The sequence below is a fragment of the Schistocerca piceifrons genome, chromosome 7 (genome assembly GCF_021461385.2).
Source record: "Schistocerca piceifrons isolate TAMUIC-IGC-003096 chromosome 7, iqSchPice1.1, whole genome shotgun sequence".
Lineage (NCBI taxonomy): Eukaryota > Metazoa > Arthropoda > Insecta > Orthoptera > Acrididae > Schistocerca > Schistocerca piceifrons.
In genome coordinates, this window is record NC_060144.1 from 215418139 (window position 1) to 215435519 (window position 17381).

Below are 17381 nucleotides of genomic sequence, written 5' to 3' on the forward strand. Positions count from 1 at the left end.
GTCCTTCGACTCATATCTCACAATCGCAACAAGTTAGATCCCCGGATTTCGCAGACGAATTGAAAAATATAAAATTTAAAAAAGCTCTGTCGAATCTTTATTTAATATTGGGTCACAACAGGTCATGGCACAGATTATCGCGAACAACACCGTCTATAATCGCGACAAGTGCTACGAATACTGGGTTGAATATGTTACTCAAAGAAGTAATGAAGATCTTGTCAGCAACACGAGGAAGCAAACACTAAGATTGTTATTTGTCAAATTACTTAACGAGGTCGAGTATCTACTCAATATTCACATCTGATATTTTAATTATTAAACTTGGGAATATGGAATTCGTAAAAAGTTTCTTAAAGATTCGGACTGATGCTGGCATTTCTAATTCCCGCCGTTACATTGATGTTTCGAGTCTGTGTTTAACAATCGCACTGCTCTAGCAAAATCTTTACCTGCTTTTCATGCTACGGCTGGCTGCGATTGCAGTCCTGCATTCTCTCGCAAGAGGGAAGAAGCTTTACATATTTGGCAGATATACTTCTGACAATGGAAAAGTGCTAAACGTCTTAGAAGAATTCACGTGTAGATTGAACGACGAAAAAAATTATTGATGTCAATTCGGTTGGATTAAACATTTTTACGCAAGCATATAAAATGAATAGTGAACATTCTTCTGCAGCTCTAAATCTGGATTTACCTATCGCCGTGTAAAATACAATTGAAATAGCGTTTACTGAAAATAACATATATATCGTAAATGTGGAGCAACGCTCACACGAAAAATCTTACAGATGCAAAACCCACAGCTTTCGAAATTTCGTTATTATCAGGTAGGCAGTTACGAGAAATAAGCGACATTATGTTAGAGGAAGATCGACATCCACAAAAGGTATAGCTGACATTAATTTTACTATAAGATTTTTATAAAGAAATGAGTAATTTTGACAAACTATATATGTTTTTCAGAAGAAGGCATAGAAGATACTAGTAATGACCTAGAGAACGATTTTGGTGATGCTTATAATGTTGATGAGTCCGAGAATGATTAAAGGCGTTCAATTTTTTGTCTTTGAATAAACTGTATATTCAGAACTTTATCCCAATTTATTTTTTTTCAATTTGTTTAAAAAGTTCTTTATTATTCGTAGCAGAATTTGAGGGCTGCAGCTTATTCATTGGTTTACAACATTATCTTTCATACATCTTAATCTGGTAATGATTTTTGAGTGTCGAAAAGTTATCTGATTAGTACGGTGTCGCACTAAATTTGTATCAGACCAATTTTTTCTGCATCTGGACAACTTATCACATCCACCAGTTTTCTAACGTAATGCTTTCCTACCGATCGGTAATTTTTTTAATGTCTTCGCCTCAAAATGGAAGGTGCTCGTATTTTCTTCTGAAAAATTATATTTGCCCATTAATCGACGAAAATTAACTAGTGGAACAGATTTTCAGACGGTTTGCTAAGATTTTGCTTTTGTTTTCATTTTTTATTTTACCAAATGATTTCCCACGTTTGTGCTATGCTACAGGGGTCTGAGAAACGTGTTTTTGACGTCTTAAAGCTATTATTTAACTATATTCCAAAAATCGAACGTATACGTATGATATCGCTTGATAAAATTTCTTGACATTTTTGAAAATGCCATCAGATCAAATGTGACGCGAAAAAATTCTGAAATTAGTATTTTTTGGTTTAAGGTAATCGAATCTAACGATCTGATATGGTTTTGACCGTACCATTATAAGTCACAAATTTTGGTCGTGATGAGCATCTGTGCGTAATCTGGATAGTTACGAATGATATATTGGTCCTGAAGACAATCTGCAGCTGATCTGAACCATTTTTCTTTCAAGGTTCGGCTGTACTCTTCAAATCCTTCCATTATGTTTTCTGGCTTCTCTGAAAGTATTTTATTTATCAAAGCACTCAAATGGTCATACAGACTAACGCCCGATTTTGAGAGCTGATTCTGAAGGAACATTTTAGCATTCAAGACTGCTGGGGCTAGAGCCGCAGGTGAGGTTATGTCCACAGGCCTCTTTTTCCTGTGCAACGAGCTTTAACTGCAATGTCACCAGCCTCCAGCAACGCTGCTGCTTTTCTATTAATCGTTAATCCAACATCCAGCTCTGCTATGTACGCGTTGTATTTTGACGCCTCCTGCAACCAGCATTGGCTCGACGGGCATTCGAATTCCACGGCCGTCGAATTTATTTCTCAGCATAGGAAGCAGATAGAAACACGCGATTTGTCACGCGGGCATTCTTTGTATATGCGAGCAACAATGGGTCCACTGTAACGCAGGGCACCAGCGGCTGCGCCGAGAGTGAGGAGCGATTTTGAGGCTAGACATGGTGACGTACTCAGCACAAGGACAGCGCAGCATCATACGTTTCCTCCACTTGCGACCCATTGAACTTCATCAACAGTTAAGTGAGAATTGTGAAGGACGTACGTCCGTGGGTGCGGCAGTTCAAAGAAAGCCGAAGGTCGTGTGGCAATGAACCAAAACGATTTCGGCCTCGCGCCAGCCGGTAAGACAACATGGTCATCATGTCAGGAGAGACTTGATTTGGAGGAGCACCGATTAAGTGTGAAAGATAAAGCGTCCATAGTTGGCATTACCGTGGTACCTGTGTACACAGTCCTGCATGGAAATATGGAAGAGGCTCTCGTGTCGGTTTTCACGATGCTTGAATTAAAATCGATTGCAAGTTTCTCTCCTCGTTCATGCAGAAAACATGCTCTTGTCAAATTGTATAAACGTTCTTATTCTCTGATTATTTGAGTGGGCTGCCTATAATGACATACCATGAAACAAACAATACTTCCAACTTTTATTGTTCCCTCTAAATCCTGGAGTGTCGCGCACGCTTTCATTTTCTGTATCCGACAACCGTCTCCCGTTCGCATCCTGTACCCGTATTTCCCCAAAAGCCTTCGCCTCTTCTGCATCTTCCATAATCATGAGACGGAACATCCCGTAGTCCACCCTCCCAAACCTTGAAAACCCCTACCTGCTGGTGTGCCTGTGACAGGACGTGCTACATTACCTTCAACTCCAAACTCTCTCTGTCTTCCCGTGTGTAATTTGGATCGATAACCTTTCTACCTATGCCTTCAGATGTGGAGACTCGGACCCACTCTTACCTTGCTGAAAAGATTACACTCATCTCCTAAAACCCACATCACATCAGTTCTTTTACACATAGATATTTCACATCCTTATTCAGATTATATCCTCCCAATACTTACCACAGCAGGTTGAGATAAGTATCCGCCATCACATCATCCTCATAATAAAGAAAATATAAATGGCATCACTATAATATTGGCATAAACATACTTTCATATTTTTCTTCCTAAATGTTTTCTATGGAACCTACCTGTTTCCAGTCAATATTTTCTGCGGCTCAGTCTCGTTAGAAGGAAAAGAAAAAAAAGAGAAAGCACTCTTTCTAATTTGTAAGGAAATATATGGGATATACGTTGTAGTCTTCTTCACCAACCTGCCTCGGTCCTTTCCTCCTCGCCCTTCTCTTTGTCCATTTTCTCCTTCCCCCCCCCCCCCCCCTCTCTCCATTTGCTACTGCCCCCTCTCTCTTCCACTCTTTCTATCCATCACCTCCTACCCCCTTTTTATGTCCATCTTCACCTCCTCCCTCACTCTCCACCTCCTCCTCGGACCTCTCTCTGTTCACCTTCTGCTTTCTGTGTCCATTTCCTCCCACTCTTCTATCCGTCTCCTTTTCCCTCCTCTCTCTGGCCTTGAGTCTTGTTATTGTTGTTGCAAATTCAGATTCTGTAGTAGTATTTTAATCGTAAGTGATAAATCATAAACACAAATTCCCTGTTTGCCTACAACATAAAGGTATTATAAATTCATTTATTTGTTTATTGTATATATTAAAATATATAGCTTGTACGTGTGCAAATGCTTATTACAGTAGCGTGTAAAAATTTGAAATAAATCTGTCGAGTACTTTCTAAGGTTTTTTGGTAATAATGTCTCCCGTTTATATATTACAGGGTGATCAGAAAGTATGAGAAGCTTGTAATGGTGTTGCAGGCTAGACTGTGCTGAGAAATAATTGCTCAGAAAAAAGTTCGATACGTTATGCCGTTTCCGAGTTAATTAGCATTTACGTTAGCCAGTCAGGCAGTTGCGTGCGCAAATTCAAGTGGACTGCCAGATGGAATTAATGACAGTTGTTCTCATAGCGTAAATGACATCGGACGACACTACTCAGGCTTTGGCTCAGGTTCGATCGTTATTACTGCCCCATGTCCAATTTTTATATCGCCCGCTTCTTCGGTTTTAGGAAACTAAGTGAAGCACACGCTTGACGATACCATCTCTGGTGGGCAACTTGAATTTGCGCGCACAACGGCCTGGCTAACTAACTTCAATGCTAATTAACTCGGAAACGGCGCAAATCACCGAAGTTTTTCTTAACAACTGTTTCTCAACACGACCTAGCCTGCTACACCTGTTCCTGACCACCCTGTATTTTGATTTATTGCATACGCTGATCAGCCAGAACATTATGACCGCCTACCTTATAGCCGGTATGTCCACGTTTCGCACGGATAAAAGTGGCGATGCCTTGTGGTATGGAAGCAATAAAGCCTTGCTAGGTAGCTGGAGGGAGCTGGCAACACATCTACACACACAAGTCACCTAACTCCGTAAATTTCTGGGAGGGGGTCGATGAGCTCTGACACCACGTTCAATCACATCTCAGATTTGTTCGATATGGTTCAGGTCTGACGAGTTAGGGGGCCAGCACATCAATTGGAAGTCTCTACAGTTTTACTCAAACAACTGCATCACACTCCTGGCCTTGTGACATGGCGCGTTATCTGGTTGAAAAATGCCACTGCCGATCGTCATGAAGGGGTGTACGTGGTCTGCAACCAGTGTATGATACTCCTCGGCCGTCATGGCACCTTGCACGATCTCCACTGGACTGGACCCGTGGATTGTCACGTGCCCATTTCAGTCGTAGATGCCGATGTAGTGGTATTAACATTGTCACTAGTATGGGTCGTCGTCTGTGGAGGCCCATTGTTAGGAGTGTTGGGTGCACTGTGTCTTCAAATGGTTCAAATGGATCTGAGCTCTATGGGACTTAACTTCTGAGGTCATCAGTCCCCTAGAACTCAGAACTACTTAAACCTAACTAACCTAAGGGCATCACACACATCCATGCCCGAGGCAGGATTCGAACCTGCGACCGTAGCGGTCGCGCGGTTCCAGACTGTAGCGCCTAGAACCGCTCGGCCACCCCGGCCGGCGCACTGTGTGTTCAGACACTCGTACTCTGCCCAGCATTAAAGTCTGATGTTAGTTCCGCCACAGTTTGCCGCCTGTCCTGTTTTACCGGCCCGTCCAGTCTACGACGTCTAGACGTGTTTTCACCTTTTTCGCCACGTGTTGAAGACACTCACTACAGCACTCTCCGAACCCTCGGTAAGTTCAGCAGTTTCCGAAATGCTCATGTCATGCCTCTGTGCCATCATAATCTGTAACCGCGCTTCCCATTCTACACATGGACAGCACGCTCACTATTATTACATGCACCGTGCTTGGATCTGACTAGAAGTAATTCCCCGCCAGGTGACGCTTCTATAGCCTGGATGAGTTTATATCGAAGCAGGTCGATGCTCATAATGTGCTGGCTGATCAGTGTATATTTAAAATATGTAGCCTATGTCCATCCAAATGTTCATTAGAGTATTGTGTAAAAATCTGAAGTAAATCGGTAGAGAATCTTTCGAGATTATTGGTAATAAGGATTTACCTTTATACATATTATTTGCACTGAAGCGCCAAAGAAACTGGTATAGACATGCGTATTCAAATACAGAGATACGTAAACAGGCAGAATACAGCGCTGCGGTCGGCAACGCCTATATAAGACAACAAGTGTCTGGCGCAGTTCTTAGATCGTTTACTGCTGCTACAATGGTAGGTCATCAAAACTTGGTGAGTTTGAACCTGGTGTTATAGTCGGCGCACGAGCGATGGGACGCAGCATCTTAGACGTAGTGATGAAGTCGGTATTTTCCCGTACGACCATTTCACGAGCGTACTATGAATATCAGGAATCCGGTAAAACATCAAATCTCTGACATCGCTGCGGTCGGAAAAAGATCCTGCAAGAACTGGACCAACAACAATTGAAGAGAATTATTCACGTGATAGGAGTGCAATCCTTCCGCAAATTGCTGCAGATTACAATGCTTGACCATTAACAAGTGTCTGCGTGCGAACCATTCAATGAAACACCATCGATATGGGCTTTCAGAGCCGAAGGCCGACTCATGTACAATTGATGACTGCACGACACAAAACTTTACGCCTCCCCTGGGCCCGTCAACACCGACATTAGACTGTTGACGACAGTAACGTGTTGCCTGGCCGGAGAGTCTCGTTTCAAATTGTATTGAGCGGATGGACGTATACGGGTATGGAGACAACCTCATGAATCCGTGGACCCTGCATGTCAGCAGCGGGTGCAGTTGGAATTATATGGGACCCTGATACGTCTAGATACGACTCTGACAGGTGATACGTACGTAAGCATGCTGTCTGTTACCCTGCGTCCATTCATGTCCATTGTGCATTGAGAGGACTTGGGCTATTCCAGCAGGGCGATGCGACACCCCACACGTCTGAGTTTATAAACTTCCGATGGCCACCAAACATATTGAGCGTATCCGGGATACCTTGCAACGTGCTGTTCATAAGAGATCTCCACCCCCCGTACTCTTACTGATTTACGGACAGCCCTGCAGGATTCATGGTGTCAGTTCCCACCAGCACTACTTCAGACATTAGTCGAGTCCATACCACGCAGCCTTGCGGCACGTTTGCGTGCTCGGGGCCCTATACGATATTAGGCAGTTGTACCAGTTTCTTTGGCTCTTCGGTGTATACAGGGTGGTCCACTGATAGTGACTGGGCCAAATATCTCACGAAATAAGCATCAAACGAAAACACTATAAAGAACGAAACTCGTGTAGCTTGAAGGGGAAAACCAGATGGAGCTATGGTTGGCCCGCTACATGGCGCTGCCATAGGTCAAACGGATATCAATTGCGTTTTTTTAAAAATAGGAACTCCCATTTTTATTACATATTCGTTTAGTACGTAAAGAAATATGTATGTTTCAGTTGGACCACTTTTTTTGCTTTGTGGTAGATGGCGCTGTAATAGTCACAAACGTATAAGTACCTGGTATCACGTAACATTCTGCCAGTGCGGACGGTATTAGCTTCGTGATATATTACCCATGTTAAAATGGACCGTTTACCAATTGCGGAAAAGGTCGATATCGTGTTGACATATAGGTATTGTGATCAAAATGCCCAACGGACGTGTGCTATGTATGCTGCTCGGTATCCTGGACGACACCATCCAAGTGTCCGGACCGTTCGCCGGATAGTTACGTTATTTAAGGAAACAGGAAGTGTTCAGCCACATGTGAAACGTCAATCACGACCTGCAACAAATGATGGTGCCCAAGTGGGTATTTTAGCTGCTGTCGCTGCTAATCCGCACATCAGTAGCGGACAAATTGTGCGAGAATCGGGAATCTCAAAAACGTATATCGATTGCACCCGTACCATATTTCTATGCACCAGGAATTTCATGGCGACGACTTTAATCGTCGTGTACAGTTCTGCCACTGTGCACATGAGAAATTACGGGACGATGACAGATTTTTGGCACGCGTTCTATTTAGCGACGAAACGTCATTCGCCAAAAGCGGTAACGTAAACTGGTATAATATGCACTATTGGGAAACGGAAAATCCACAATGGCTGCGACAAATCGAACATCAGCGACCTTGGCGCGTTAATGTATGGTGCGGCATTATAGGAGGAAGGATAACTGGCCTCCATTTTATCGATGGCAATCTAAATGGTGCAATGCATGCTGATTTCGTGCGTAATGTTCTACCGATGTTACTACAGGATTTTTCAATGCATGACAGAATTGCGATGTACTTCCAACATGATGGATGTCCGGCACATAGCTCACGTGCGGTTGAAGCGGTATTGAATAGCATATTTCATGACAGGTGGACTGGTCGTCGAAGCACCATACCACGGCCCGCACGTTCACCGGATCTGACGTCCCCGGATTTCTTTCTGTGAGGAAAGTTGAAGGATATTTGCTATCGTGATCCACCGACAACGCCTGACAACATGCGTCAGTGCATTGTCAATACATGTGCGAACATTACAGAAGGCGAACTACTCGCTGTTGAGAAGAATATTGTTACACGTATTGCCAAGTGCATTGAGGTTGACGGACATCATTTAGAGCATTTATTGCATTAATGTGGTATTTACAGGTAATCACGCTGTAACAGCATGCGTTCTCAGAAATGATAAGTTCACAAAGGTACATGTATCACATTGGAACAACGGAAATAAAATGTTCATAGGTACTTACGTTCTGTATTTTAATTTAAAAAACCTACCTGTTACCAACTGTTCGTCTAAAATTGTGAGCCACATGTTTGTGACTATTACAGTGCCATCTATTACAAAGCGAAAAACGTGATCCAACTAAAACATTCATATTGTTTCAGTGCAAAGGCTGCAGCGCGGCCAGCCCGCCCTCCGTGGAGTGCCCTATAGCGGCAGACCTGTCTCCGGCGCCGAAGGCGAGCAGCTTGTGGACGCTGTCGTCGTCTGAGAGGAGGGCGGCCAGGTAGGCGGTGGTGCGCGCCGAGTTGATGTGCGTCTGCGCCACGCAGCCGCGCAGCTCCAGTTTCCGCAGCGTGCGCGCCATCGCGGACGGGCCCAGGCAGAACGTGCGGTCCTGCGCACACAACAGCAACAGTAGCAACACCTGCGGCCTTCCAAAAAGCGGAGGGCGCACTCTACCGCTGGGGCAGCATACACTACTGGCCATTAAAATTGCTATACCAAGAAGAAATGCAGATGATACACCGGTATTCATTGGACAAATATATTATACTAGAACTGACATGTGATTACATTTTCACGCAATTTGGCTGCATAGATCCTGAGAAATCAGTACCCAGAACAACCACCTCTGGCCGTAATAACGGCCTTGATGCACTTGGCCATTGAGTCAAACAGAGCTTGGATGGCGTGTACAGGGTCAGCTGCCCATGCAGCTTCAACACCATACCACAGTTCATCAAGAGTAGTGAATGGCGTATTGTGACGAGCCAGTTGCTCGGCCACCATTGACCAGACGTTTTCAATTCGTGAGAGATCTGGAGAATGTGCTGTCCAGGGCAGCAGTCGAACATTTTCTGTATCCAGAAAGGCCCGTACATGACCTGCAACATGCGGTCGTGCATTATCCTGCTGAAATGTAAGGTTTCGCAGGGATCGAATGAAGGGTAGAGCCACGGGTAGTAACACATGTGAAATGTAACGTCTAATGTTCAAAGTGCCGTCAATGCGAACAAGAGGTGACCGAGACGTGTAACCAATGGCACCCCATACCATCACGACGGGTGACACGGCAGTATGGCGATGACGAATACACGCTTCCAATATGCGTACATCACGATGTCGCCAAACACGGATGCGACGATAATGATGCTGTAAACAGAATCTGGGTTCATCCGAAAAAATGGCGTTTTGCCATTCGTGCACCCAGTTTCGTCGTTGAGTACACCATCGCAGGCGCTCCTGTCTGTGATGCAGCGCCAAGGGTAACCGCAGCCATGGGTCTCCGAGCTGATAGTCCATGCTGCTGCAAACGTCGTCGAACTGTTCGTGCAGATGGTTGTTGTCTTGCAAACGCCCCCGTCTGTTGACTCAGGGATGGAGACGAGACTGCAGGATCCGTTACAGTTATGCGGATAAGATGCCTGTCATCTCGACTACTAGTGCTACGAGGCCGTTGGGATCCAGTACGGCGTTCCGTATTACCTTCCTGAAGCCACCGATTCCATATTCTGCTAACAGTCATTGGATCTCGACCAACGCGAGCAGCAATGTTGTGGTATGATAAACCGCAATCGTGATAGGCTACAATCCGACCTTTATCAAAGTCGGAAACGTCATAGTATGCATTTCTCCTCCTTACACGAGGCATCACAACAACGTTTCACCAGGCAATGCTGGTCAACTGCTGTTTGTGTATGAGAAATCGGTTGGAAACGTTCCTCATGTCAGCACGTTGTAGGTGTCGCCACCGGTGCCAACCTTGTGTGAATGCCCTGAAAAGCTAATCATTCGCATATCACAGCATCTTCTTCCTGTCGGTTAAATTTAGCGTCTGTAGCACGTCATCTTCGTGGTGTAGTAATTTTAATGGCCAGTAGTGTATTAGGACCACCTGTATACATCAGTGTCTGTCGCAATAGTGTTAGTCGTGAGAAAAAATTTTCTTTGCTGACGAGAGCAAAGGGCCGTGATGCGTGGGCGGCGTAGATACTGTTAGCTTATCGGCTCCTGAGGACCCGCCCGTACCAATCGTCGGACTCCAATATGGGCGTACCACAACTTTTAAACACACTAGTGTGCAAAACTTAAAGATGAATGTAACATTCACACGCTGTATCACTGCAATGATTCATACTTCCATGAAATCTGCCGGCCGCGGTGGCCGTGCGGTTCTGGCGCTGCAGTCCGGAACCGCGGGACTACTACGGTCGCAGGTTCGAATCCTGCCTCGGGCATGGGTGTGTGTGATGTCCTTAGGTTAGTTAGGATTAAGTAGTTCTAAGTTCTAGGGGACTTATGACCTATGATGTTGACTCCCATAGCGCTCAGAGCCATTTTTTTCCATGAAATCTGGATTGTACAGAGAAAGGAATGCTACAGTATAGAAAGTCCTGAACTTAACAATACGAATATGACATTTATTGTGAAAGTCAGGCCCACAACTAGGACTTAAATTTTGGCTTAAGTTTTACTCAAAAAATTAAAACAATTACGGAACGAGTACAAGAAACCTTTTTTTTCAAAATTTTAAAATATAAAATACATAACTACATTACAATGTCTTTAAAAAGTGGGGACAAGTACCCCCTGCCCCCTTAGTATTCTGAAGGTTAAAAACAGGAAGTTCAATAAAAGGGTATCCGTTTGCATCTATGGCCCGAGTTAAAATATATTGAACCTCTTGCGCCTGAAAAGTCTTCAGAATGAAGTCTGAAATTACCGAGTCTCAATAAAAATGACTTGTGTTTCCCTATAGCTCATCTCGCTATAGCTGCTACATCTCACCATGCTAACCTGCAGGTGGAAGCTGAAGTAGTGGCAAAATCAGTTATTGGTTTCGTAGCAACAATTTGCATATGCACCTGAATTCGAATCAGCCAGAAAAATGCCTAAGTCGCCAGCTCATCAAGTGCTCACTGAGGGACCTAGCTGCAGAGACACCTGGCTGTAGAGAGGGTTTGGTGAAAAAACACCTGGCAGATGAGACTTGGCTGAAGAGTGATTTTGTGCTGTCTGCTTTCTACAAGGAAGACTCGTGTCTCTACATTTTTCTTTTAACATGTAACTTGATGGGCTAAGCGATAGACACTCCAAGTGCCGACCAGTGGAAAGCTGTCTGAAAAGACCCTGGTCTCCTTCCCTTTCCCCAATGTCACGTGCGTAACTAGTAACAGGAGCTACCTAGCACCTGGAACTGACAAAACTATCTCTCACTGTCTTTCTGTCTCTGTTGGGTTGGGTTGTTTTGGGGAAGGAGACCAGACAGCGAGGTCATCGGTCTCATCGGATTAGGGAAAGACGGGGAAGGAAGTCAGCCGTGCCCTTTCAAAGGAACCATCCTGGCATTTACCTGGAGCGATTTAGGGAAATCACTGAAAACCTAAATCAGGATGGCCGGACGCGGGATTGAATAGTTGTCCTCCCGAATGCGAGTCCACTGTGCTAGCCACTGCGCCACCTCGTTCGGTTTTCTGTCTCTGTCTGTGGCCAATGAGGATGGACCTCAGTGAGCACTGCCGTGTTTTTCTCCACACTTCGAATTGTTTATGTTACCATTAAAGGCGGTTTTCAGATTGTGTTAAACATTTTGTCTAGCAGTGCCCGAGCTCGGTGGTCACGTTCCAAAACTTCAAAGGTGACCAAAACTGTGCTGTTCCTCATTGCACTCTCAGATGTTATCTACAGCGGTCTGTGTATTTCGAAGAAATCCGGCTTTCCAGCGTTCCATCCGCAAAAGCATTCTTCCAAGTCTCCGCCGAAGATGGCATACCCCCCCCCCCCTCCCCCACCACACACAGCTCATTAAAACATATTCTGGGGTCATCGTGTCACCACATGACATACCACCTGATCTGTTTCTTTTAGCATCTGGTACTGAGGGGCGGCTTTCTTAAAGCATGGGACACTCTGCGTAACGTTCGGTTTTTCCAGGTGTCAGAGCCCCTTCCGCGAATTTTCCTGCTCCCGGCCCAGAGTAAGATGCTTTCACAGAGCTTTTTATTTGTGTATTGTGTATTAAACTGGGGACCTAGAAACGACGGAGAGGCTTCGTCCCGTCGTAGCCCTCTGTGGTTCACAACCCCACAATAGGCCACGGTAGTCCACCCACCCCACCGCCGCCCCACACCCAACCTAGGGTTATTGTGCGGTTCGGCCGTAATTATGGTGTACGCGTACGTGGAGACAGTGTTTCAGCAGCAATCGCCGACATAGGAGCTTTTTATTTAGACGAATATGTAATTAAGTATGAAAATGTAATCTACGCTAATTGAGTACTGTTAAGCAGTAGGAGTGAAGAAGAATTACATGACTTCCTGAATGTAATGAACAGTCTAATGAGTGTTTTCCATGTATGTACGCAACCAATTGCCAACTGTCCTTTGTTCATTACGGTCTTTGTGTACATTACTTTTCGCGGAACGTGCGTAGTGGCCGCGCGGTTTGAGGCGCCGTGTAACGGAATGCGTGGCTTTTCCCGCCGGAGGTTCGAGCCTTCCCTCGGGCATGGGTGTGTGTGTTGTTCTTAGCATAAGTTAGTTTAAATAGTGTGCACGTCTAGGGACTGATGACCTCAGCAGCTTGGTCCCTTAGGAATTCACACAGCCGGCCGTGGAAGCCGAGCAGTTCTAGGCGCTACAGTCTGGAACCGCGCGACCGCTACGGTAGCAGGTTCGAATCCTGCCTCGGGCATGGACGTGTGTGATGTCCTTAGATTAGTTAGGTTTAAGTAGTTCTAAGTTCTAGGGGACTGATGACCTCGGAAGTTAAATCCCATAGTGCTCAGAGCCATTTGAACTGTTATATCCTAGCCAGTAATGCCACCCGAGCCCGCTGCCAAAAGGTTGGCAGCATCAAAGTCCGGACGCCGTCCGCATAAGCAGCGCCAGCGAGACAGCAAATCGCCGCAAGTCTGCGCGCGCCACCGCTGGCTTCTGGTTTCTTAAGCGCTGGAGTCGCGAGCGCTGGGACAGTTCTGTATTCGCCGCTCAGTTGTATACTCGCCACCGAATTGTGTACTTGCTAGTGAGTTGTGTGTTCATCGCAGCAGAGTTGTTGTTTGTCGTCAGCCGACGCTGACCTAGCCGCTCCGACTCGAACTAGACAGATCTCTGTAGACACGGAGTTCACTACTGTGTTTCTGTATCTTCGTTAATAAAGATAAGTACCGACTTTTATTTAAGCAGAGTGTTTGGGTTTTCATCTTTCTGTTCACTGTTCCAGCGGACCGGTCGGCCTGCTATTAAAAGTGTTGCGGTGACTTCGTAAGCCGTTTCTACAGCGAATTGTTTGTCGCTACGAACGCCGCCACAAAACTGGCGACGAGGGCTTCGGAACTCGTGTGCAGGGCTGGTTCAACTTGTTTCTGGTTATACTAATTACAGCGATAAAATTTTGGGGGCTGGTTTAATTTGTGTTCTCTATGTCTGCCGACTTACAACAGTTGATCTTGTTACAGAGTCAGCAAATACAAAGTCTGGTGGAAGCAATCGACAAACAAGCGGCTACTCCTCCAACACAAAAGGAACAAGCACAGGCAGCACCACCTTTCCGTGCTTTTGATGCATCAAGAGAAGAATGGCGAGAATATTTCGCGCAGTTGCAGGCGCACATGACAGTCTACAAAATCACAGGTACTGAGCGGCAGCTTTATTTAATTTCCACTGCAGGCGTGGAAGCCTATCGACTACTTTGTAAGTTGTTCCCGGAATCCCAGCCAGAAGCTTTAGACTATGACGTTGTTGTTAACAAGCTTGCTGAGTATTTCGAGTCGCGAGTTCATGTGGCAGCAGCCAGATTCAAGTTCTTCAGATTAAAGAAACTGCCACATCAACCTAATAAACAGTGGTTAACAGATTTACGGGGCCTCACCCGTCAGTGCCGATTTAATTGTGTGTGTGGAGCTTCCTACAGTGATGTCATGTTACGAGACACTATTACTCAAAACATTGCAGATTCTCGTATTCGTGCTGCTATCTTAAAGTTGCCTGACCCGTCATTAGAGACTGTGATGAACATCATTGAAGCCCAAGATACTTTTGACTATGCTGAGTGTGAGTTAGATCAGCCATGTATTTCTCAAATTGCCTGTGCTAAGCAAGTTATGACACGCCCGCGGCCCCACCGGCAGAGTCAGACTGTAAACACTAGCCGACCGCGTCATGTTAAACACATTCGTCGGTCGCGTGTGCAAAATGATAGAGTTAAGTCTTGCCCTAAGTGTGTTCTTGCTCATCCTCGTGAACGTTGCCCGTTAAGAAACGCGGTTTGTCACTTTTGTCAAAGGAAAGGACACATCCAGACTGTTTGTTTGCGTAAACGCAAGAACAATTCTAGTGCTGCCCAGCCCATGGATATTCATGTTCTTCAAAGCCAGCCCGCCCAGAAGGTCGCGTTTCAAGACTCTTCCACGGTTCGTGTGGGTAATAAACTTGTTCGCAATAAGCCACCCACCCAGCCCTCTGCTATGCGACCCAAGCGTAATTCAAACGCTGTAAAAAGTAAGGTACAGACTGCAAGTGAAGCGGGAGTTGTTGTTCCACCCGCCCAACCCACGAGTTGTCGTAAGCAGCGAACACGCGCTAAACGCGCTGATTTTGTGTCTTCCGCCTCCACTGCACCGATCCAGAGACAGTGTAATAAACTATTTGTGAAGCTACGCATCCAGGATAAGACCTTCAATTTTCAATTAGACACTGGTGCGTCTGTGACTCTCATAAATAGTGCTACGTATGCGGCTATCGGCCGCCCTAAACTTTCAGCGGCAAAACATTCTTTGGCTACTTATAGTGGAGAACAAATTCCTGTGTTAGGTGTATGTAGCGTGCCAGCCACATTTCGTGGCAATACAAAAACAGTTTCATTCACAGTGCTCCGCGCTACAGACAGTGTAAACATTTTCGGATTAGACTGTTTTGACTTGTTTGGCCTGTCTATCCAAGACAATGTGTTGCAAATTAATTCTGTTGTTGTTCCTCAAGACAGCATAACCGATTTGTGTAAACGATATAGTGACATATTTAAAGACGAACTAGGTTGTGCTGCGAACTTTGCCGCTCATATTACGTTAAAAGATAATGCTCAGCCTCGATTTTGTCGTGCTCGTCCAGTGCCTCACGCCCTCCGGGCACCTGTAGAAGATGAACTTCGTCGTTGGCAAAACAACGGCGTTATTCAACCCGTTTCAGCGAGCCAGTGGGCTTCTCCCTTAGTTATTATAAAGAAACCGTCTGGCAAGTTACGTTTGTGTGGTGATTTTAAGTCGACAGTTAATCCTCAGACTGTCATTGATTCTTTTCCTTTGCCTAGACCGGACGAGCTGATGGATAAGTTAGGGGAAGCTCGTTTCTTTTCCAAAATTGATCTCCGTGAAGCATATTTGCAATTACCCCTCGACGAGCAATCACAACAGTATTTTGTCATAAACACGTCGTTGGGGTTGTTCCGTTTTCTGCGTTTGCCTTTTGGTTGTGCGTCAGCTCTAGCTGTTTTTCAGCGTTTTTTGTCACAACTTCTGGCTAATGTGCCATCGTGTTGCAACTATTTAGACGATATTGTTGTGTCCGGTCGGACGGCTGCTGAACATTTCCGTAATTTGGAGTGTTTGTTTAAAGTGTTGTCTCAGGCAGGCCTACGTTGCAACATCGATAAATGTTCATTTTTCCTTACGGAGATGGAGTATCTGGGACATGTTATTAATGCTCAAGGCATTCATCCCTCCCAGTCACATTTAGCAGCTATTCGTGATTTGCCCGCCCCTCGCAATCTGCATGAATTGCAAGCAGTTCTTGGGAAATTGACATATTATATTAGGTTTATACCTAATGCATCACTGATTGCTGCACCGTTGCATCGTCTCCGCCGTAAGAATGTTCCGTTTGTGTGGTCAGCTGATTGCCAATCAGCCTTTCAGCAGCTTAAAGAGGCTTTATTGAATGATCGTTGTCTGGTCCATTACGACCCTAACAAGCCTCTGGTGTTAGCTTGTGATGCCTCTTCTTTCGGCCTCGGTGCTGTGTTGTCTCACCGAGTCGGTAACACCGAACGTCCTATTGCGTTCGCATCTAAATTGCTAAACAAAGCTCAGTGTAATTATAGCCAATTGGACAAGGAAGCGTTGGCTATTGTGTTCGGTGTCACAAAATTCCATCACTACCTCTATGGTAGACCATTCTATTTAGTAACAGATCACAAGCCCCTGACGTCACTGTTTCATCCGTCTAAACCAGTTCCTCAGCGGACAGCTCAGAGACTACAACGTTGGGCTCTTTTGTTATCACAATACCAGTATGAGATACTGTATCGCCCTACAGCTCAGCATGCAAACGCTGACGCGCTTTCTAGATTGCCGATTGCTGCGGATGATGTCTTCGATTCCTCTGACGACTCTTGCCATTACCTCTGCTGAATTTGAAAGTTTTTGTTCTACCAATGGCATTCGCCATGTTCTTACTCCGCCGTTCCACCCTCAATCGAATGGTGCAGCGGAACGTTTTGTACGCACATTCAAGGATCATATGGACCGCCTTCGTGCTACGCACTCTCGTCAGCAGGCCCTCATCACGTTCCTGTCGTCGTACCGGACCACGCCACGCGACGGCCCTTCGCCTGCGGAGCTTCTCCACGGCCGTCGTCATCGCACCCTACTACGGTTGTTGCACCCCCCGGATCGACCCGCCGCTTCTGAGCATCGCACGCGTTTTCAGCGCAACGACGCCGTTTTTTTCAGAGTTTATCACGGTCGCCGTCGTTGGGAACGTGGTACCGTGATAAGTGTCCAGGGTCGCGGTTTTTATACTGTTCAAGGTGCTACTGGGGTGCACAGGAGGCATCAGAACCAGTTGCGCCGCGCTGGCCGCCCAGATTCTGCCGCTCGTTCTTTGTCCACAGACTTGGTCCGCGGCGGGTTCCAGCCGCGCCTTCCGACTTC

The 17381-nt window shown here is 45.7% G+C and overlaps 1 protein-coding gene across 1 annotated transcript in view; it reads right to left on the reverse strand.

Moving 5' to 3' along the window:
- LOC124805558 (putative methyltransferase NSUN7) overlaps positions 1–17381 on the reverse strand; it is a 159669-nt gene that overhangs the window by 78119 nt on the left and 64169 nt on the right. The window contains exon 5 of the mRNA XM_047266125.1: positions 8671–8846. Coding sequence (XP_047122081.1) covers positions 8671–8846 — 176 coding nt within the window. The remainder of the gene's footprint in view (positions 1–8670; positions 8847–17381) is intronic.